Source organism: Brassica rapa, chromosome A10, assembly GCF_000309985.2.
Source record: "Brassica rapa cultivar Chiifu-401-42 chromosome A10, CAAS_Brap_v3.01, whole genome shotgun sequence".
Taxonomy (NCBI): domain Eukaryota; kingdom Viridiplantae; phylum Streptophyta; class Magnoliopsida; order Brassicales; family Brassicaceae; genus Brassica; species Brassica rapa.
Window position 1 is genome coordinate 12,166,551 of NC_024804.2, and position 22,128 is coordinate 12,188,678.

General features: G+C 35.2%; 4 protein-coding genes across 4 annotated transcripts; 2 read left to right on the plus strand and 2 right to left on the minus strand.

Moving 5' to 3' along the window:
- Positions 1-9,925: 9,925 nt before the first annotated feature.
- LOC103845182 (auxin-responsive protein IAA33) lies at positions 9,926-11,150 on the plus strand (the record flags this gene model as incomplete). Its single annotated transcript, XM_009122016.3, has 2 exons — positions 9,926-10,386; positions 10,845-11,150. Coding segments are annotated over 2 exons (540 nt in total), but the record flags the coding sequence as incomplete, so codon positions are not given.
- A 170-nt stretch (positions 11,151-11,320) lies between these two features.
- Positions 11,321-13,357, minus strand: LOC103845181 ((DL)-glycerol-3-phosphatase 2). Its single transcript, XM_009122014.3, has 6 exons — positions 13,152-13,357; positions 12,519-12,743; positions 12,281-12,341; positions 12,005-12,152; positions 11,807-11,886; positions 11,321-11,692 (listed from the first exon to the last, which is right to left on the minus strand). The coding sequence occupies exons 1-6, from the start codon at positions 13,222-13,224 to the stop codon at positions 11,563-11,565; spliced, it is 717 nt and encodes a 238-aa protein (XP_009120262.1). The 5' UTR covers positions 13,225-13,357; the 3' UTR covers positions 11,321-11,562.
- Position 13,358: 1 nt separating this feature from the next.
- Positions 13,359-15,715, plus strand: LOC103845183. Its single transcript, XM_009122017.3, has one exon. It carries the CDS (start codon positions 13,599-13,601, stop codon positions 15,519-15,521), a length of 1,923 nt encoding a protein of 640 aa, XP_009120265.1. The 5' UTR covers positions 13,359-13,598; the 3' UTR covers positions 15,522-15,715.
- A 4,129-nt stretch (positions 15,716-19,844) lies between these two features.
- Positions 19,845-21,531, minus strand: LOC103845184 (AAA-ATPase At5g57480). Its single transcript, XM_009122018.3, has one exon. It carries the CDS (start codon positions 21,473-21,475, stop codon positions 19,934-19,936), a length of 1,542 nt encoding a protein of 513 aa, XP_009120266.1. The 5' UTR covers positions 21,476-21,531; the 3' UTR covers positions 19,845-19,933.
- Positions 21,532-22,128: the final 597 nt, after the last annotated feature.

Sequence of the window (22,128 nt, forward strand, 5' to 3'; positions counted from 1 at the left end):
CAAGATTAGTTGACAATGATTAAAAAGACAAACATTTATGTGATTCCGCATTTTAACAGAATAGTTGACAATAAATCCATAAATATTTGGGTTGTACTTGATTGAAAATATACTATATATCTTGCGAATCATCTACACTATACTAAAAGGTAAATAAGCTCAATGCTTAAGGCATCCACGTAGACATTTAAATTCAACAAATCAAAATACATCAAATAGCCACATCATCAATTATCAAAGTAAATAAATATCTCCAAAACCAGACTTTTAGTTTCAACGTGGCCACTTTGTAATTCATTAGACCATCATCTGGCCCACCTTTTATGTGAAACCTATTATTTGTCATGATACGAGAAACTCATCTGAGAAATTCAATCGTTTCTACAGCTTCCTGTTCTCCTCTTCAACGCATATGTTTTTTTTTGGCCAATTAAACGTATATGTTCCTCATAAAAAAATCCTAAAGGCATGAATCGATTTCCTTCCCATCACCTCCCCACCTTATATATTCCTCACCTCTCTTCCTTCTCCCCTTCACCAAATTCACGGAAACCAAATTATTAGAGCAATCGATGGCAATCCAAACTGAGTAATCAACAGGAAAGGCCCCCTCCGCTCTGTTCTTTCCGTTTGTTTAGTCCAGAACGTCATAGAGGAGAACACCGAGAGGCAAGGCAAACATGGAAGCAACGCTGCAGTTGCCTCAGTGTAAACAACGATAGCTCTACTGACGATGAATTAGATCTGTTCGGTGGTTCTGCTAATTATTTTAACGCGAAATCCATGCAACGCCTCTGATCATCTCAAGGTATAAACCTTTTACTCTAGCCTCTCTTCTCTTGAGTAGTATATTAACCGTCTTCTAATCTCTATCCTATCAGAGCTTGATCCCATGCGTGATCATCACTGAGAGGAGCCTAAAAGATTGTAAAGATGGACAAACCAGTGAAACGAAAAGACTCTTTCTTTCCAAGCTGGTAAACATCTCTCTTCACAAAATCTTTATGACTGATGACATAAAACTTACTAACTAATCTTCAGGTGAATATGAGTACATAAATTTGTTTAACTCACTGTGTAATATATTTCTTAAAACCGAGTATAAATTGTGTTTTGCCATTATGCCTATCCTTCATCTTTGTTTTTCTCCTTCAAAATTATCATAGATTATCTTTTTGATTGGGAAAACAAATCTGTGTTACAGAATTTTACAGGTCTATTGGGTTTTAGGTAAGTAACAAGTTCTTATATGGATATAGCATTCTCTATGTGCAGGATGGCTTTACTTTGGCTTGGAGATACAATACTGCCACTACGTTATCATACGGCTGCGTCACTTCACTTACAGAGTCTCTTTATATGTTGGAGCTAGCAGACTCTTTTCTGGTTCCATGGACAATTCTCTAAACGTAAGTAGTGAAGTTTTGCGTTAATTTTTTGAAGCAGTTTCATTTGTTTATTTGGCTGAGATGAACATTGTTTGTTTTGCAGAACAACAGTTCATGCCAATGAAATTTCAGGTAAAATATTAAGTTTCGTTCTTGATGCAGCTTGGGATCAGCATAAACAAAGTTCAAAGTTTTGATCTTTTGTTTTAGTGATTTACGTTTTCACAGTTTAAACTAATAACAACTTAATCAACAAACCATCAAACTGATGAAACAAGACTTTGTTTTATTCCTTAGGTAATAGATTCTGATAGATTCTGATTTCAGTTGTTCGACCTTCAATGGTGCCTATCTTGAGAAAGCAGTTGCATACAAAGATAATTTCTCAGGTAGTCTCTCTCAGTTGTACCATCAGTTAGCCTTCGTGTTGTTATGACATTGGTTTATGTGTATCGTGTTTAATAAATCTCAAATGTTTTCTCTTTAGTATGAAACTAGAGTGAGTAGTGAAGGCCAGTTATGAAATCACTATGACCAGTAGATACTAGATAGTTATCATTTTTGCTTTAGTTTACAACTATGTTGTATCTTGATAGCTAACTCCAAGTTTAGCTATCTATGATACAATGAAGAGCTTGAAAAGTCCGGTTGGGACACATTGTGTTAGGCTTGCCTAAAACCTTGCAGGTTTTCTTCTTGCTGCCGCTGAAAAGGTACTCTTTATTTCACTTTATTTTGAAGCATGTGGAAACCAAATTGATCTTATATGCTAGCTAGACTCTGAGGAACTTGAAGTTGAATTATTGTTTTCTGTGAAAGGGTCAACGGTTTGCGATGATATTCAAAATGAAGCAAAGGAGCTTTCAAGGATAAGAAATTAACTCTTCAACTAACTAGCCAAAAATACAGGACAGCCTGCGGAAAAGGGTTAGTTTTGTTGTCATAATAATAATTGGCATCTCTGACTGCATAAGCTGATGATGATGAAAATAATTAAACAATGATGATGATACAGATCTTCAAAGATTTGAGCAGATTGAAAAGGTTTAACTCAGAAGAAGCTATAGAGTACGGACTTATCATTGTTAGACCACCGCGCATCAAAGACGAGGCCCCTCTCCAAGATGAAACCTCAGGTCTCGGTTAATCTGCTTTATTAACATTCTGTAATGTCAAAGTCTTACAAGCTTGGAGTTGTTGTTCTTTGTGCGATTGTTACCAAATAAAATCATTTATGTATATAGAGTTAATTAATTATCATTGGATCTTGAAACCAGTTACAAGTTCAAAGTTTTTTTATTTATCGCGATTGTTCAAAAATATATTAAAAATTAAGTATTAAATATCAAAAAGTAATAAAAAGACGATATAGGCTTTAGATAAAGTGTCCATGAAGGCGAAAATAATCGGTCAATAAGAAACTATATTTTTGCCATGTCACCTCCTCTATATGTTTTACAAAACGATCATTTAACTTTGTACTTAAACAATTATAACCGAAAATATTTTTTTAGTGAAATATATTATTTATATAGATATAATTATATTTTTTTATTTACATAATAGTTTGTAAAAAAATATTTAGTGTAAATAATATCATAATTTTATAAAATAATAAAATAAATTGGGCTGGTTTTCAACTTTCACAAATAAAACCTATTATTTGTAAACTTAAAAAAGAATATATCAAAAAAAATTCTTTTTTAGGAGAGAAAATAGAAAAATACATCGGAAGCAAATTCATCTCTATTATGAAATTCTTCTATTTTTTTAAAAAAAAATAGAGGAATACATTGGAGATGGTCTAAGGCATAGCCGACATGTAAATGATCGACGTTGAGATTTCCGCTTTTCTGATTCTTACTATTCTAATGTTTCAATATAATTTGAATATTCTCTTTATTTTATAATATAATGGTTTAAAAATATTTTTTGTTTCACTATATAAATTTTTTTTATATTTCAATGTAACTTTATATTTATTGGATATTGTGTGACCAACTAAATTATGTAAATTACTGTGTAATTGATTAAATTTATATATTAAATGACAGTTTTCTAAAGTAATAACTTTTAAATATTACAGATTTTAATTAAAATTGATTACATTTTGAAACAAATATAGTAATCTATAAACTAACTCTATATAGATATGAGGCTAAATCAAATTTTTATAGTACAAATACTCACTCTATTTTTGGAGTTTAATCTTTTCTATCTAATGATATTAGTAGTTTGATCCAAAAAAAAACGGTCAAACTATACATTGTAATTGGAGAAAGAAAACAAACAAAAATCAACCGAAGACTTTTAAGGTATATGAAACAAAAATTAAAAATAGCAATTCTCTGCAATTAAAGAATAAGGCAATAAAATTATAAAAATACAAAATAAAACAAAAAATGTACACATAAAGAAAGCTTTAGTAAAATAAAATCATAATATAATTTTCATAATTGATAGTGCTCAGTTACACTAAAAAGTCTAAATTTACAACATGCACAATTTTATTTACATCTTTAAACCTATTATATAATTAAAATGATTCTAAAAAAAGTGTCAGCATGAAGAGTTAGAAAATATACGATAAAATATAATACATAACGTTAAAAATACATTATCACTAATCACTAAAAATCATGTTAATAGTAATAAAAATGAAATGACAACACATTTATTAAAATCATAGAACGACACACAACAATGTGTTATTTAATATAAAAACTAGAGATTAAATATGCTCAACGCAAACACACATAAAAATGAGATATCATATTTTGATATATTTAAATATATAATTTTAACTATATTATACTCTTGATAATTTTAAATTTACTTAAAAAGAAACTAAATTATTAAAAATAAATATACAAATAAACTAAAGCAATATTTTGTAACGTTAATATAATAAATGAATAAAAATATATTATGTTAATAAAATATATTTTAGATTTTAAAGACTTCTAATTAATGTAATATTACAAAATTCAAAAAAATTTTATTACAATTAATATTTTACCATTAGATATATTAAATAATATTCTAGATCGATAATCAATTGTCAGTTTTCAACTATTACACGTAAAAGATTATTATTAAGTACGCTTTTTTTTAGAAAAAAGAGTTGTATATTTTAAGTAGGTTATTGAAGTACTTTTTAAGGAGAGAACTTATTTGAGATGAGATTCCGATCTTTTAAACTAAGATAATTGATGTTCTATATATAATTATATTTTTTACATAACTCTAAAATCTCGGACTTGATTTTTCATATTTTATTAGTTAATTGTGTTACATATAATAGAAATACTTACTTCAAACTAAAAATATAAATAAATTAAAATTAAAAATTAGTTATATATAATTTAATATACAAATATTCAAATACAAATAAAAATAACAAATTTAACAAATTTAAATATATTATCCGCCAGTTATCCGCGCGTAGCGCGGAGAAATGATCTAGTCTATGTAATAAGAAACTACAAACCAATATGTAAAACCTTTTATTTGTGTAAACAAATATGTAAAAATTGTCATAAACGTAACGCGTAATTACCTCGACTAAGCATGCTTTGGCTTGACCATTTAGAGAAATATTTGTTTCGAATATTCTTCCATTTCCAAAGCTTAACGTTCGCCGTAAAAATAGAACGTTTATTTGATTCTCCGAACGAAGGTTTCGTGAGGCTACGGCTGAGGTGTGCCGGTGGAGGAGTAATCGGAGGAACGATTTCTTCAGGGGGAGGATTGATCGGAGTTCCCGGCTGCATTTCCCACTTGAAAGGAACTCCATCGTCGAGGCTCCTATGATGGTAATAATAGAAGAGTCTAGAGGAAACTCCAACCGATGAGCTTCTTGAGATCTCCGATCTTCTCTTGCACAAGTTATCTTCCATCAACAATAACGAAGCTTTTGGTGTTGGAGTTGTGTTATTGTGTTCTTGATTCATGATGAATGTTCGTGTGAAGAGATAGAGACAAGAGAGAAGAGATGTGAGTATTTTGCTGGCTGAATCGTAGAAGATATGAGACGTTTGAGATTTATGGAGATGAAAATATACTTATATCTAATTAAGGAAAGACTGAAATCCTATCCACTGTAAATGGGGTAAGAATGGTTTATCAAAAAAAAAAATTAAGGTTGTTATAAAAGTTTATTATTTGAATCTTAGACGCATATTATTATTACATGTAACGGGTTTTTGATCATTATGTGTACGATATCATTGTAATAACAAGGGCAGGTTTGACTTCATATCATTCAAACAGCCTCTATTGCTTATTTCTTCGTTGACTTGGTTGCTTGCTTGCTTGTGCACCTGAAAATGTGTAACTACGAGACGAATTTGATTTCTTATCATATGAACGATTTATTATTTTATTTAAAATATATCAAAATTTAATAAAAGTAGTTGTAGTTTAGTGGTTTTCATCGATTTAGTTAAAAGATAATATCACATTTTATTTAACGCACATTTAGTTAGCAAACCCCAATATTTATTCTAAATAAACGATTTAAGAAACTCAATTAGCCGGTAGAAGAAATAAACTATTACAATCAAAAACATTTATTGCATATCTTTTTCCACTAAGGAAATACTGCGGTAAGAGAAAGGCTTGAATGTTTTTTTTTGTAGACTTGTAGTTATTATCTAAATAAAATAGTATTTGATTTCCTTATATGTATCTTTTATATTTTTGAAAACTCCGTTATATATGTGTAGTTAGATTACTTGAATTAATATGAACAGCACGTTATTATAGTCCATGAACGGTTTGATTTCATATGCGCAATCAAAACAAGCTTATATCATTGAGCTTTGATGTTTTGTACAAACACCTCAGTGATCTTTTTTTTTTAACACTGGATTTGAATATAAAAATAAAAGAATTACAGCGTAGTGAATGATGTCTTCCGCAAACAGAAAAATCCAACAAACAATCAAAAAGCACAAAAAACACAAATAGTGAAAGCTAAAAAATAGTATTAGTAAATACCATATGATAGTAGGGAATAAGAAAAGAAAGTCTGCTCTCGATCAAGAGCCGGGCATGGAAACACATTACTGCTAGGCCTTAGATCGAGACTGCTTCCTTTCTTAACTCAAACACAAACATAAAATCCTGAGAAGACTTGCATTAACAGTCATAACTGAAGTTGAAATTAACTGTATACCAAGAAACAATACTAAGAACAAATCGAAAAAATTGGTTGCTATCATATATATTTATATCGGCTAAACGAGTTGGAGATAAGCTTTGACTATTTTCTTCTATTTCAATAAAAATATGAAGCCATCGAACTCCACTTTGTGACTTTCCACAACTTAAGTAAACATGAGCCGAACTTTCAAACCATTAGACTAGAACCCGGAGAAACTCAGCCAAGAACTTGCGATTAGCGACAATTAACACCAAACCGTTGCCACCAAAAACAAAATAATACATTCCTCATAAGAACAATTTCTTCACCACCTCTAGCAGAACCACAAAAACGTGATATTAACACCTCATTGATCATAAATATAATAAGATTGGATTCTCCAGAAGCTGAAAAATCTAGTGACGCAACTAAAAGCTGCATATACATAACTGGATATTATTAGGGACAAAGGTCTTACATCGGTAGTTTAGAAGAGATCCTTAGTAATATATAAGATAGATGGACCACTTCCCTAATCACCAATTAGTTTTAGGTTAGAAGCCCATCGAGCTTAATATGGTATCAGAGCCCGATCTACACAGTCCAACCCGATCCACATCGATCTGGCCCAAAGTTGGCCCATCGATCCTTTCCCGAGCATTCCGAGATTGATGCTCATCTCAAGAGGGCGTATTAGGGACAAAGGTCCCACATCGGTAGTTGGAAAAGATCCATAGTAATATATAAAATAAATAGACCAATTCTCTAATCACTAATTGGTTTTAGGTTGGAAGCTGATCGAGTTTAATAGATATCGACGGAGAGTTAGGATAAACATGGGCCCATACCGTTTCAGTTGCGCCTTTTAAGTATAATTATTTGGGGGCTTAAATGTGGCTGAAGTGGATTATCTTTTGCACTTGTGCGAGTGTAGATGAACGAACAATCATGATTATCATTGTGTTTGGTTAGAAACAGACCAAAATCAGCGGGAGATTGTTTGATTGTTACTATTAAATTTTAAATTATCATCGGGGAATGAAATAAGGAAACACTAACGTATGTCTGTAGAATCGAAAAAAACAAAAATCGAGACAAATTAAATGGAAGATTAAATAAACTGAAATTTTGATCAAAATCAGTTGAAATCTATGTAATTAACCGAGGTAAGTTTTAAACATTTTCCATGCCTCCCATGTCGGATCTTCGAGTCTTCTTCTTCGAATCCCGAGTTATAAAATAAATGTATTTATATCTTCACTTATCACCATGATTATTACGAAATAAATTATTGATTGCTTCTAACCTAAGAAAATATGCTTCTTGTGCTTCGTTTTCATGTCTTATTGGGTTTGCTTAGCTCATTCACCTCTGGCTTCTTGGATCCACTCCCTAAAAAAAATTAATATTTCACCATTATATCATAATCATGCGGTAAGTTTGGATTTATCATTTTTTTTACTCAAAAGAAATTGATAATTACTAAATTAACTCAAAAATTTATATATATGAATGTTGATTCTTAAATCGAAATTTTCAAAGATTGGTTTCGGGTAGATAAGAGATTATAAACCTAAATCTATATATGATATTGCGTGATTTAAAATATTATTGCATAGTATATATACAATTTTATTCTATTATATTAATTTGGAATCAGGAGTGTTCCTCACTAAAATAGCTAGAAGCCTAGAATGAACACATCATTTTTTATTTAATCTTTGGATAGTTGATGGACCGAAATCTGTAATTATAGAGTGAAGATTAGATTTTTTTGCGCTCAATTACAGTCATATATAAAAAAAATAGGAAACATTTGAGTCTATATATGGTCGAACTTTTCCTCTTTTCTTCAATATATTCTTTCCGTTTCAAAAAAAATCATAATTAAAAAAAATTGTTTTAAAAGATATATATTTTACATTTTTAATACATATTTGATATGTTTTTTTTAATAAATATAAAAAACCTAAAACATACATCTGAAGGGAGGGAGTATTATATATATATGACGAACTTTATTCATGAACCTTTGAAGACAGCAGCAACGTCGATATATCTGAACTAGTTTACACTGACTTTTTGTTATTAATACAAACTACGAGTGCGTATGCGATAAATTGTAAAGAAAAAGTAGCTAGGTATGTATGTGCCATGGACGTGTGAATTGTTGTGTGCTTTTATTACTTACATTCTTGGTCTGCTTCATATGTATTGGTGTATGTACGAAAGAAGATGACGTGGAGCTCCCGACCAGGCGCGAGTCAAGGAAGCGAGGCGTTCGGCGACGGCAGCGCGGTCGTCTCCGCAGTCCATGCGTTACAATTTACAAGATCTCTTTTTCTATACCCTATTTCATTATTTAATTGATCGTGTCAATTTATAAGTCTTTAATTTCCTAGTTCGTATTAATTATATGATTAATGTACTGACTCTTGCAAAAATGTTCTTAAGATTCTCAACCTATGTTTTTCTGTCAGCTTGCTTATTGTCCACGTAAACCTTTTTAAGATTCATTATAATATTATTGTATTGACTCTTGTAAAAATGTTTTAAGATTCTCAACCGTTCTTGTGCATTACAAACTGAGTAATGAAAAAGAACCAAAATTGAGTTGAAAATTGGTTGATAAGATATGATTTTAAAACCACCTCAACACAAAAAAAAAAAAAATACTATATAGCATTTCCAGTAACAGCTCTTGTCCCAACAGTGATAGATCAATGCAATCAACCTGTAATTTGTAATAATAATAATAATAGTAGTATCTTTCAATACAAATGCACAAGTGTGAATTTCTACATGAATCCAACTGTTTCATTTAATAATTAAATATTCTATATGTTTCATATTAAGTGGCACTTTGACATTTTTCACGGAAATTAAGAAAGTTATGTAATAGACTTATATATTCTTATTTAACGTATAATTAAGTAAATAAAAATAGTTTAAATAAAAATAGTTTAAATAAAAACTTATTGATTATTCAAAAAGGTAAAAAATAAATTTAATGTACAAAATTATATCGAAATTGTAGAATGACTTTTATTTTATAACAATTTTTTTTTAAAGTGACTTATTATTATGAAACAAAGGAAATAGTAAATTGACTGTTAATTACAGATCCATTGTTTAACTGGAAACTCAAAGAGCAGATGTACGTTGAAATGAAAACTAAGTAAAAAATATTTAAGACAACAATGAAACAAAAATAATACACAAAATAAAAGACACCTTTTGGCACACAATTTACGCCTTCTCTATTTATTTGACTATTTATTAGTACATACATTCATTTTCACCAGAATCTTATCAACACAGTCTCTCTCTTTCTCTCAACACACGAAACCCTTTGAATTCCTTATAACGGATGTGGTTACAAATACCCTAAAACCCTAATCTCAGTACGAGCAGTTTCCAGCCACAAATCCAAGACTCTTCGAAAAGAATGTTTCATCAAGACAACACAACGCAACAACGTCGTGACACCACGACAAGAACACCATCCTTCATGCCAAACACTCTTTCGAGAAACCCTAATAGCAGTTCAAGCTCCGGAGCCGCCGGGAGATTCCCAAGGTTTGGACTCAACGTCGACGACGATCTAGTTTCATCCGTGGTTCCTCCGGTTACCGTTGTGCTCGAGGGACGTTCTATCTGCCAACGCGTTAGCCTAGATAAACATGAGAGTTATCAAAGCTTGGCTTTGGTTCTGAGGCAAATGTTTGTAGATGGAGCTGATTCGACTTCCGGGACTGATGATCTTGATCTGTCTAACGCCATTCCTGGACACCTTATTGCTTATGAAGACATGGAGAACGATCTCCTTCTTGCTGGTGATCTCAGTTGGAAGTAATATATCCCTCGTTTTAACTCTAAAGAATATATCTATCTTTTATTATATAATACTAATTAATTTGATTATAGTTTTGCAAGACCATCTTAAACTATTTTCAAGCCGTGTTAATTTTCTACAAATCATATATTTTAATTTTATATTATGTGCTTTACAATGATTAGGAGTTCCGACATGTATGCATACATGCTAAAAGATGGTTATGCTCGTACGAGCGTTCATGCAAGACAATAATATACTTTTTTTCTTTTATTGACGAAGACATACTCTTTTCTTTATAGAACTAAAATGTCTCAGTGTTTGGCTAACTTGATTTCTATGACTTTTAAACAACTTTAGTTTGCTCTCGTGTGTTTGAAGTTATATAGCTGATTATATGGAAGTTCTTTTTTTTTTTTCTAACATTTGGGATTATATGGAAGTTGATGAGAGATTTGGTTTTGTGAGGACACAGGGACTTTGTTCGGGTAGCGAAGAGAATTCGAATCTTGCCGGTGAAAGGGAACTCAAGAAAGGTTAGAAGAAACGAGTGAGTGAGAGTAGAGATAACGTTTTGCCAACGATGTCAGAAGATGTTTTGTAGCAGCCTAGCTATATGTCGGTGATTCCCAAGGGCATTATTGTAAACTTACTACCATATGTGTTTGCTTCTTTGTTCGCTTATCTTCCCACGAAATGAATGGAACAACAACACTAATTTTGTGGATGTAAAGGCAAAATGAAGTAGGATACAACAGAAGTAACTTATCTTTATTTAATTTTAATTTTATTGTCTACAACTCACCCATCACTGTAGTCTGTGTGATTATTATGTTTGAAATTGATTTTAAGATTGTAAATGACACATGTTAGTGATGCGTAGAGAACGGAGATTCCAATTCAGCAACCGACAAAAACAAGAGCAAATGAACCCATGTCTGGACGTGGGAGGAAGAGTTTGTACAATCTTTTTGTTTAAACGCCAAGGCAGTTTTTTTGTTTGGTCTCTTGTCATGTCACAAACTTAGTTTCCATTTTGGCTTCAATAGCCAGAAATCACACCCCTTGACGACATAAAACCTCATGGCCTTGTTGTCATGTAAGTGCCAAAACAAATATAATAAAACGACAAACAATCAATGCTCTCTCACAAATTCATGATTCTGACTTCTTATCATTACCTTGAAGAAGCTTTAGTTTGAATCCTCGAATGGAGGCAAACCCCATTCCTCTGGTTTGAAATCGAGTAGCGAAGTCATGATTTGATCTGCAACGTCTTGGTGAGATATATCTAGTCTAGGATCCGGTACCATCACCACGTTCCTGTAGAGAGAGGAATCAACAGGAATAAACTTGATGTAGATGTAATAACTGTGTCTGAAACTAAACAATTAAACTAAGCTGTTTTGGTCTATTCAATAGGAGAGATCCACTTACATTCCGGCGTTTTTAGCAGCAAGAACTCCGGAAGGAGCATCTTCAAATACCAGAACCTTTTGTGGGTCAACAGGACCATCCTAATGAATCCAGACGAAGAGGAGACTTTAGTTTACATCAGCTTGAATTTAGAGGACTCAATTACATCACATGGGCTTGTATATATATATATATATTAGAATCTAGGAGTATAGTTACCTTAAATCTCCTAGATGCAGCGAGAAAACCGTCAGGGGCAGGCTTTCCTTGCTTCACCTCAGGATCATCTCCGCGAACTACGTGATGCATCAGTGAGAAGAGCTCCTTGTGTCTTTGGGTTTTTAGATCAAAGTGACGTGTGTGAGTTCTGCAACCATTGCATTCAATAGTTAAAAGTCAAATTTCCGGATTGTAAAAAGCTGAAAATTTGAATGCACGGCTCAAATGGTATATTATTAAGAGAGAAAAAGATGTGGTGGTGAAGAAAAGAGATACCCCGTAGCTATACAAATAGGAATGTTCTTAGCATGGAGATGCTTGATGAGCCGGCTAGCCCCTGAAACAGTGGAATAAAAACTGAATACAAAGGCTGAAATAATAAGATCAGCACAAAATGATAATGATTTGACGCAAAGGCAGTGCCTTTCTGTCTACCCACATGAAGCAGAAATATCAAGGCATGCAATACTTTCCAGTGAACCATATGTTTGTCATGTAAAAGCAGAAAACGTACCAGGCATAAGCTCACTAGTAGGGAAGAGTTCTTGCAGCATGGCCTCTCTCTCGACAAGAAAGTCCTCAGCTGAAAGCGAGTCGCTGATGCCGCTTTCGTCAACAAAGATCCTGGCAGCTTCAATAGCTTTTCTTCCCATCATCTTAGCCTTGAGAGACCAATCAAAAGTTTTGTTGAATCTAGCAAGTATGATCTCCTGTACCTCAGTGTAAAACTTCTCCGTGTCTACAACAAAAACCAGATGGACATTGAGTTTATCTTCGCTTAGTAAAAACAAAAATTTGATCATTAGATAGATGCAAAACTAGTGACACATAGAAGTTTTGATGATAAATATGATGAGCAGAAGATTTAAAATCCAGATTAGAGTTTCACCACATCAAACAGGTGAGCGAGCATAAGTGTGGTTACAATATCAGCTAAACTGTATAGAGAATTAGCTAATGATTAATAAGACAATCCAGTGGCTAATCAGTGAACTAAGGTTTCATATCAGATTTAAATAACACGTTAGTACGTTACATTCATTAGAACCAATGAAGTATCCAAAAAATGAAATACGAATTTTAGATCCAGTGGAAACTCACTCTAATGCGATACAATAAAGAGAAGATTCGAAGAGATCAGATATACCGAGAAGAAGGCCGTCCATGTCGAAGATCACGTGAGTGATGGATCCTCTTCCGGCGGTTGCGGGAGTCGACATTGACACTACGGTTCCGGTGGATCTCCGATTGGATATCTAATGGTTTCTACTTTCTTGGAGCCGACACTGTCACTGACAACTAATCGAATCGTAGTTGGAGTTGGTGATACGCTTCTTGGATATGGGCCGGGCCACATATAAAGCATTTTTTAAGCAAAGCTTGAAGGCCCAATAAGGTAGAGCAAACGATGTCGTTTTTATGAATATCTCTCTTTCACTGCGAAGATCTCCTCTCTCTTTTTTCGTTTTTTTTTCATCGACGATCAGACTATCTCAGGTCCGATTGATTTTGATCCGATTAACAATTAATCTGAATCAAGCCAACCATCAAGATCGAGCATTAGAATCTCACAGATCAAATTCGAATCACAATCATGTCATGCTTAGCCTTAGCTCTACAACCATCAAACGGATCTGACATTTTACTCCAAACCAGAGAATGGTTCCCGCCGGCGAGAGCCCTAATCGCTCTCTCCTTCTTCCGCCAAACGCGTCAAGCATTCTCCCCCGCCAAACACCCACACTCAAATCCCAAACAGAAACAACCTCCTTCCTCCGCCGCAGACCCCGACGATGCCACCGCGGCGGAATTCGTAGGCGACGATCCCCTCGCCGCTTCAAACGGACAAGTAATCGTCGGCGTCGAGAGCAAGTACCGCGTCGTGTACCGGCTAGTGAACTCCATCTACATCCTCGGCGTAACCGTCGCGGACCACGACGACAACTCCATCAACGTGTTCGAGTGCATCCGCATCGTGAACCAGGCCGTTAGCGTGATCGTAACCGCCTGCCGCGGAGTCGACGTGACTCCGGAGAAGCTCGGGCGGAAGTACGCGGAGGTTTACATGGCGCTCGACATCGTCTTGCGCGGCGTCAGCAACATCCGTTTGGCCGCGATGCTCGGGTCAATGCACGGCGACGGGATCGCGAAGATGGTGCATTCGGCGTTGGACACGGAGAATAAGATCAGAGGAGGAGGTAGCTGGGCGTCTGTGGAGTCTCACGCGGCGGAGCATTTAGCTTCTGTGCAGGCGTTTTCCAGTGCGAGATTCGAGTTGCCGTTAGAGACTATTGCTGCTGGGGACGAGATGGCTGCGAGTTTAGCTCCTGTGGTGGTGCAAGAATCTGAGGAGTTGAAGGAAGAGATGGAGGAGACTGAGAGTTTGGATCCTTTCGCGGCGTCTGAGACGGTTAATAAGGAGAAAGAACTCGTTGGCGGGTTCAAGAAGACTAAGGATCCTTCCTCTAAGGACTTGACTTTGGCTTTGGCTGGACTTGAGGTGACTACGTTGCCTCCAGCTGAAGCAACGCAGTCTACTCACATCAATGTGGAAGGATTCGAAGGGGAGTACGGCGGGATTGAGTTCAGTAACGAGCAGGCTTCGATTGGAGAGACTTTTGAATCGTTTAGTGATGCTTGGGGAGGCGGGTTGGATCCGTCAGAGTTTATGGGACCGAAGAAGATTCATAAGAAGGAAGGACTCGGCGGGCTTGAGCTGTTGCACACGAGTGATCCCAAGGCGGTGGAGGGTAAAGACGGAGGTAATGTCGATAACTTAGTTAAGAAGCCTGAGATGAAAGGTCCTGAGATGTATATCTCTGAGGAAATTAGAACGGAGTTTAGAGAATCATTGCTTGCTAGGGTGGGACTAATGGGTGTGGTTTATCTGAAAACAATGCCACCTAAAGGCTCTGGTGAAGAGAAAGAAACCGAGTTCTCGTTCCGTGTTGAAGGTACTAGTCCGGTTAAGAGATTCGCTATGCAGAGTTCTCGGGTTAGTAGCTTAGGGAACGGTTTGTTTCATGTTAGAACAGCTCCTTCTGAAGAACCAATCCCTATCTTGAAGTATAGTTTGCAACCTAAGCTAACCCCGTTGCCTCTTAGAGTCCGAATGGTGAAACGAGTCAGTGGGACTTTACTTTCACTCATGATACAATACGTCTCAAGCCCGGAACTACCTCAGCCTCTGAAAAACGTCGATTTTGTTCTGAAACTCCCTGTTGATCCCACATTGCTTAAGGTTTCTCCTAAAGCTGTACTAAACAGAACCGATCGAGAACTAAAATGGCAAGTCCCTGAGATTCCTCTCACTGGAAGTCCCGGGAGATTAAGAGCAAGGATGCCTCTCGATTCAGAGAACAGCGAGGAAGAAGCAGAGATCATCTGCTATGTGAAATTCTCGGTTCAGGGAAGTAGCTCTTTGTCTGGTATCACTCTGCGTGCAGCTGCTGAGGGGAATACGGATTTCTATGAGGTAGATCACAGGTTCGAAACTGGAGTTTATATGTGCAATTGATACTGTTTTTCTCGTAAGAGTTTCATTTGTCTATAAATTTCTAAAAATGATTTTTTTTAGTTTGGCCTTTTTGGATGTTAATTCTTTTTGTTTTGGCTGTGTCGTGTATAGTTTTGTGTACTTGTGTATTTTGACATCTAATCATTGTTATGTTATCTGTTTTATCACATTTATGTCTACATTTGATGTTGATATTGTACTATTGGAATAAGAAATACAATATTTAGTTTATCAAAACAAAGTTCATCCAGTTTTGTTACTCATTAGTAAATGATGGTTGATAAACGAATATTTACATAGTTGTAGCTTTGTGTAAAAGAAAAACTATTTATCATATAAAGACAAAACACAAACAATATTGAAATATGTAATCTCTAAGAATTATTACATTATAAAATCAAGCATAACATATGCAAAAGTTGATATGAGGTATCGTGAACATTACAGGAACATTCAGCGTAGTGTTTTGTAATAGCATTAGTAATCCTATAAACTAGTGTGCGTTGTCAGCGCGGGTAAGAACAACAAAACAAAATCATGACATCTGCTACTATGGTTTCAGGCCCTTTGCACTAGAATGAGACCTCGTTAATGGGCTTTAACCCCAATAATGGTTTACAATGATTTTCTCTCTAAATATGCAAAGCACATGTTGGTTGACAAAAAAAGAAGCAAAGCACATGTTGTTTAGCTTTACTTACATTATATCTGGATTAGAGCACATGTTGTTTGGTACCCACTGGTATATGGGTGCTGTTCGTTTGCTCACCCAGATGATCCATCTGGGTTAAGATGCAAATCAATATTCGTTTTATGCATTATAATGCTACATCCAGATGGATCACCCAACTGAATCTCTTAAAATTTATCTCAAATTTTCACCCAAATGAAGGTGAGTCTTGGATGTTGCATCTAGATGACAAAAATGACATTTTAAAGTCAAAATATTATTTTCAAACCGTAAATTCTATTTTTTTGCAATACATTTTTCCGCCAGAACAGAAAATACATTTTCTCGCAAAAATTGAAAAACAAACTCCCCCCCAAACAGCAAAATGCGTTTTTTCGTCAAAAAACGTAAAAAAACATATTTCCATAAAACACACTTTTCGACCAAACCAGTAAAACCGCACTTTTCGGCCAAAACCAGAAAACACATTTTCTCCCCAAAACCGAAATAATGCATTTTTAAAACCCAAAAACGCATTTCCCGCCCCCCCCCCCCCCACAAGCATTTTTCAGCCAAAACCGCAAAAATGTATTTTCCCGCCAAATTTAGAAAAACGCAATTTTCGCACGAAAACTCGAAAAATGCATTTTCTCGCCAAAACTGGAAAACACAATTTTCCCGCTGAAACCGAAAAAAAATATTATCCCGCCAAAACCAGAAAAACACATTTTTCCGCCAAAACCGAAAAATGTATTTTCCCGCCAAAACTGGAAAAACGTATTTTCCCGTCAAAACAGGAAAAACGCATTTTCTCGCCAAAACCGGAAAACACATTTTTTCGCCAAAACCGGAAAAACGCATCTTCTCGCCAAAACCGGAAAAACACATTTTCCCGCTAAAACCAGAAAAAACATTTTCCCGCCGAAACCGGAAAAAGCATTTTTTCCGCCGAAACCGAAAAAAGCATTTTTCCGCCGAAACCGGAAACACACATTTTCCCACCGAAACCGGAAACATGCATTTTCCCGCAGAAACCGGAAACACGCATTTTCCCGCCAAAACTGAGAAAATACATTTTCCCGCCGAAACCGCAAAAATGCACTTTTTCCTTCAAAAACCCAAAAATGCATATTTCCGGCCAAAACCACAAAATGCATTTTCCCGCTAAAATCGCAAAAAAAAAATTCCCGTCAAACCCGCAAAGCGCAATTTTCCGTCAAAACACATTTTCCACCAAAACCATAAAATGCATTTTTCCGCTAAAATCGCAAAAAAAAAAAATCCCCGTCAAACTCGCAAAACGCAAATTTTCGTCAAAAACACATTATCCGCCAAAACCGCAAAACATACTTTTTCCACCAAATCGCAAAAACTTATTTTCCGTCAAACCCATAAAAACGTATTTTCCGCCAAACCCATAAAAACGTATTTTCCGCCAAAACCGTAAAAATGCTATTTTTTCGTCGAAACATAAAAAAAATATTATTTTAGTCATTTTGTTAACAAGTTCACCTGGATGTAGATGCAAGTTAAAAAACCCGAACATAACTGCATTCAGATGATTTATCTGGATGCATAAACGAAATGAAGAAATGGACAACACCGAGATAAAGCATCTGAATAAAACATTTAGATAAACCATCTGGATGCATCTTCGATACTGGATGCATCTTCGATACGTACAAACAAAGTGTTTTGACTTCTTTTTTTTCAATTGTACTACTATACGTTGCCTTCTTAGGCTTTACTATTGAAACATTCAGTGTTAAATAAAAGAGTCAACACTCACATAATCACGACATATAAAACTTCCCCTGCTATGATGCATTAAAATACTCATGCATTTTTCGTTGAATATATTAAATTCTTAATATATGATATAGCACTATACTAGCCGAATGAAATCAATGGAACATGTCATTCTGAGGTCAAATCTCCACTATGATATTTCTTTATTTAAGATAAATTAATAATGTCATGTGGACATTAAGCACCAATTACAATCCGTCCTAACTCCTAACTAAGGTTCACAAACATAAAATAATAACAATAATTTACATATTTGTCTCTTAACGTAGAGTGATATGTCTAGTGGCCAAGTTAATTATAATAAATCAACTGATTAATAACATAAATTATTTTATAAATTAAAAGTAAGCACAAGCTGTGGAATCCTAAACACAAACCTCTAAAGAGATGAAAACGAGATTTTGCACAATTTGATCTACCAAATCGTCAACTTTAAGTCTTTAACACTTCACAATTTATTTTAAAAAACATGTAACTTGAGTGTTCGTTGACATATAAGAACGTATTCGAAATAATATAATAATGGCAATGATGATTCTAAACTCCATACCTAATATATGACAACTGTATTGCCACCACAACAGAGTACCAATTATAACAATCACAGTATTAATAATTGGCAAGTGCATGCTATACACCAAAGTAGCAAGATGTCAATAACCAGCTTGATCCATTTTCTCGTATGAAACGACAATCATAGTTATTGTAGTTTTAATATTTTAGTAGTTAAAATTGAATGTTTGGATATTTAAATCTTTCATAATGGATTATTCGCATATTAAATCATTTCTAATGGCACACTATTTTTTTCTTTCTATAATTTATTCTAAAATAGAGAAAATGTCAATAACCAGTTTGATCTGCTTTCTTATATAAAACGACAATCATAGTTATTGTAATTTTAATATTTTAATAGTTAAAATTGAATGTTTGGATATTTAAATTTTTCAGAATGGATTTTTCGCATGTTAAACCATTTCCAATAATACATTTTTTTAATATAATTTATACTAAAATAGAGAAGAAATCAATAACCAGCATGATCCCTTTTCTTATATAAAACGACAATCATAGTTATTGTAGTTAATATTTTAGTACTTAAAATTGAATGTTTGAATATTTAAATCCTTCAAAATAGATTATTCGTGTATTAGACCATCTCCTATGTCATACTATTTTTTTTCTTAAAATGTTGATGAATTTGAATTTGTTTGATCAGACTTTTCAAATGTTAAAAATTTCAAACTTTGGTTCGCGATTTCAAATATATTACTTAGAAAATAATGTTTTGAGTCAGTTTCAGAACATATTTAATATAGTTTGAATTTTCTTCCTATAGTTATATACTAGGGTCGGCCCGATATTATAGAAATGAAGAAAAACAAATCGGATGATGTAGTTGAGGTATGTAACATGATTAATATTCATTATCCGATCCAAAACTTATAAATGCCCACATGATCAAACCGTGATAGTACTGGGTATAAAACGAACAATGGGTAGAATCGTATGACTGTGACTGTATATGCAGGAAAATGTTTACTTTAATTAGGATCCAATTATTGACCACAGTGTGGTCACCACACATGGTTATACTTTGACAAATATTTGGTCCATCATTATTTTAAAATTAGTAATGCCTAATGGGTACCCAGTGAGATCCACCTTTTGCATTTCCCATTCCCCACATACAAGATCCTCATCAGCCGCTTACCTTTTTGATCAACTTTCTACAACTTTCCTCTCACTTTCTTTTAGTTAAATTTTTACAATCCTAATTTATAATTTGTTCTGTCTTCTTCACATTTTCATCTGCTTCTTCAACAATCAAAAACAAAACAAAATAAAGAAAAAGAGGAAAGATCACAACTTTTCACCATTTTTGTTTTTACATTATAGACTTCAAAAACAAAAACAACATTGTTGATCTTCTCTAGTCTTTACAAATATTATCCTCAACCTCAATTTCCTCTTCATCAGTATCCTCCTCTTCATTTTGACTGTCTATAGCCCTCTTCTCTTCCTCCTCCACAATTTCCAACTCAGTCAAATTTCCACTCTGGCCCCTCAACTTCCCATCTTTCACATTCCCCTCCCCTCTACTCTTCAAATCCTCCAAAAGCTCCCTAACCGCCTTCTCCTTATCCATCCGGTTCTTGATCAAAGCCTCGCTCACGTCAGCAGGCGTCATCTCCGCCCTATCCACAACCCTCTCCATCTCCTTCAAAACGTCTTCCTCCACATCTTCCTCCTCATACCCCAAATAATTCTTCAACAAAATCTTCAACGAAGGGAAATCACAGTAACTCATGTGTATATGCATATCCATCCTCCCACTCCTAAGCAACGCAGGATCAAGCTTCTCGATATGATTCGTCGTGAACACAAAGATCCTCTCGCTTCCACAACAAGACCAAAGCCCATCAGTAAAGTTCAACAAACCCGACAACGTTATCGTGTTCCCGTTACCAGACTCTTCCCCCGAACCAGTCCCTGGTCGTGTCTCCATGTCGTAATAGCTCCGCTGCGTCTGCGTGGTCGCATTACTATTCTTTTTCCTGTTCGTTAAATTGATCGAACAGTCGATATCTTCGATCACAATTATCGACTTGGAACTCGTCTTCATCAACAGTTTCCTCAACTCCGAGTTGCTATGAACCTCAGTGAGCTCAAGATCGTAAATGTCGTAACCGAGATGATTCGCCATCGCTGCGATCATACTCGACTTACCAGTACCCGGAGGCCCATATAGCAAATAACCTCTCTTCCAGGCCCGGCCCGTCTTCTGATAAAACATTTGTCCTTCCGCGAAGTCCTTGAGATCATCCATGATCTGCTGTTTCTTGACCGGGTCCATGGCGAGAGTCTCGAACGTGCTCGGGTGCTTGAAAGGGACAGACTCCCACGGATGTCCCCTGGAGTCCAACGACCCGCCTCGGGAGTTGGTGTAAAGCAACCGGTCCTGGTTCTTCCGACGGATCTCGTTGGCTCTCTCCATGATGAAGTCGAGGTAAGAGGTGAGGATCAAGGCTTTGTCTCTCTTCTTGATGCGGAGAGTGAAGCCGCGCTTCTCCTCGGGCAACGGTCTCCAGGCGAAGGTCTGAGTTTGTCTCTGCGTGACGACGTGTTCCCAGAGGACGGTGACGTTGTTGAAGGTGTCGACGATGGAGTCGTTGTTGGAGAGGCCGAAGGTGATGGAGGAGGAGTTGACGGCGCGGGTGAGGCTCAGACGGTTGCCGGCGATGGAGACGGAGGAGCTGAGGTAGAGCTGGACGGCGTTGTAGAGCTCGTTGGTGTTGACGCCGTCGATCTCCGTTATGTCGAAGTAGCAGTAGGAGGAGAAGAGGTGGAAGACTCGGTTGAAGAATTTGAGGAAGGCGAAACGGAGCTCCGGCGGGAAGATTGATTGCATTAGGCTTTGGCAGAAAGCTAAGACGCCGAGGAGTGAGGCTAGTGATGTCCAATACTCTTTCATTTTCAAAGGTCTGAACTTTTAAGGCGTGTGAGGGAAGAAAAGAGCTAAAAGGTGAAAGCTTTGAGAGATCAAGAAGAGAGAAGTGATGGGTCTCTCTCAATTTATAGAGGTCAGAGTTTCTTTTATTTTATTTTATTTTCTTTCCAGGAAGCTTTATATAGAGAAAATGAAATAAAAAGGAGTTGTTACAGAAAAAAATGAAGAGAGGCTGGTAGATAGCCTGGTGATGGGGAAAGAGGCAAAGAGTGGGGGCCATTGGAAGTGGACAAGTGTATAAAGGTGAGAAAATAAAAACCAAATTTGGGTTTTGGAGTTTTATTTGATTTAAGCGTATTATTAATGTGGTTGCTGGATTTGTAGTGAAGATTTGTTTGAGACTTTTCTTTTCTTTTCTTTTTAGTGTTCCTTTTTCCTCTTTTTTTGTTGGTCAAAATTTTCGTCTTCTCTTAAACAAATAACTTTTTGTTGTTGATATGAGAAAAGCCTAACAAAAACATAATATAAATGTCATTTACACTGAATTTTTAATCATGAATTCATTGTTCTTGTAGTTTTTTACCAATTAGTTCAAAATCTTTTGCTTCTATTTTCTTGAGGTTAGATTTCCAAGTCATCGTTTATAAATGAGAAAAAACATACACAACAGAGTCGAT

Coding starts and splice junctions, on each gene's coding strand:
- LOC103845181 (XM_009122014.3), bottom strand. CDS start 13,224: ATGTCGACTCCCGCAACCGCCGGAAGAGGATCCATCACTCACGTGATC. Junction 12,744..13,151: donor CATGGACGGCCTTCTTCTCG/GTATATCTGATC, acceptor TTTTTGTTGTAG/ACACGGAGAAGTTTTACACT. Junction 12,153..12,280: donor CCTATTTGTATAGCTACGGG/GTATCTCTTTTC, acceptor CAATGGTTGCAG/AACTCACACACGTCACTTTG.
- LOC103845183 (XM_009122017.3), top strand. CDS start 13,599: ATGTCATGCTTAGCCTTAGCTCTACAACCATCAAACGGATCTGACATT.
- LOC103845184 (XM_009122018.3), bottom strand. CDS start 21,475: ATGAAAGAGTATTGGACATCACTAGCCTCACTCCTCGGCGTCTTAGCT.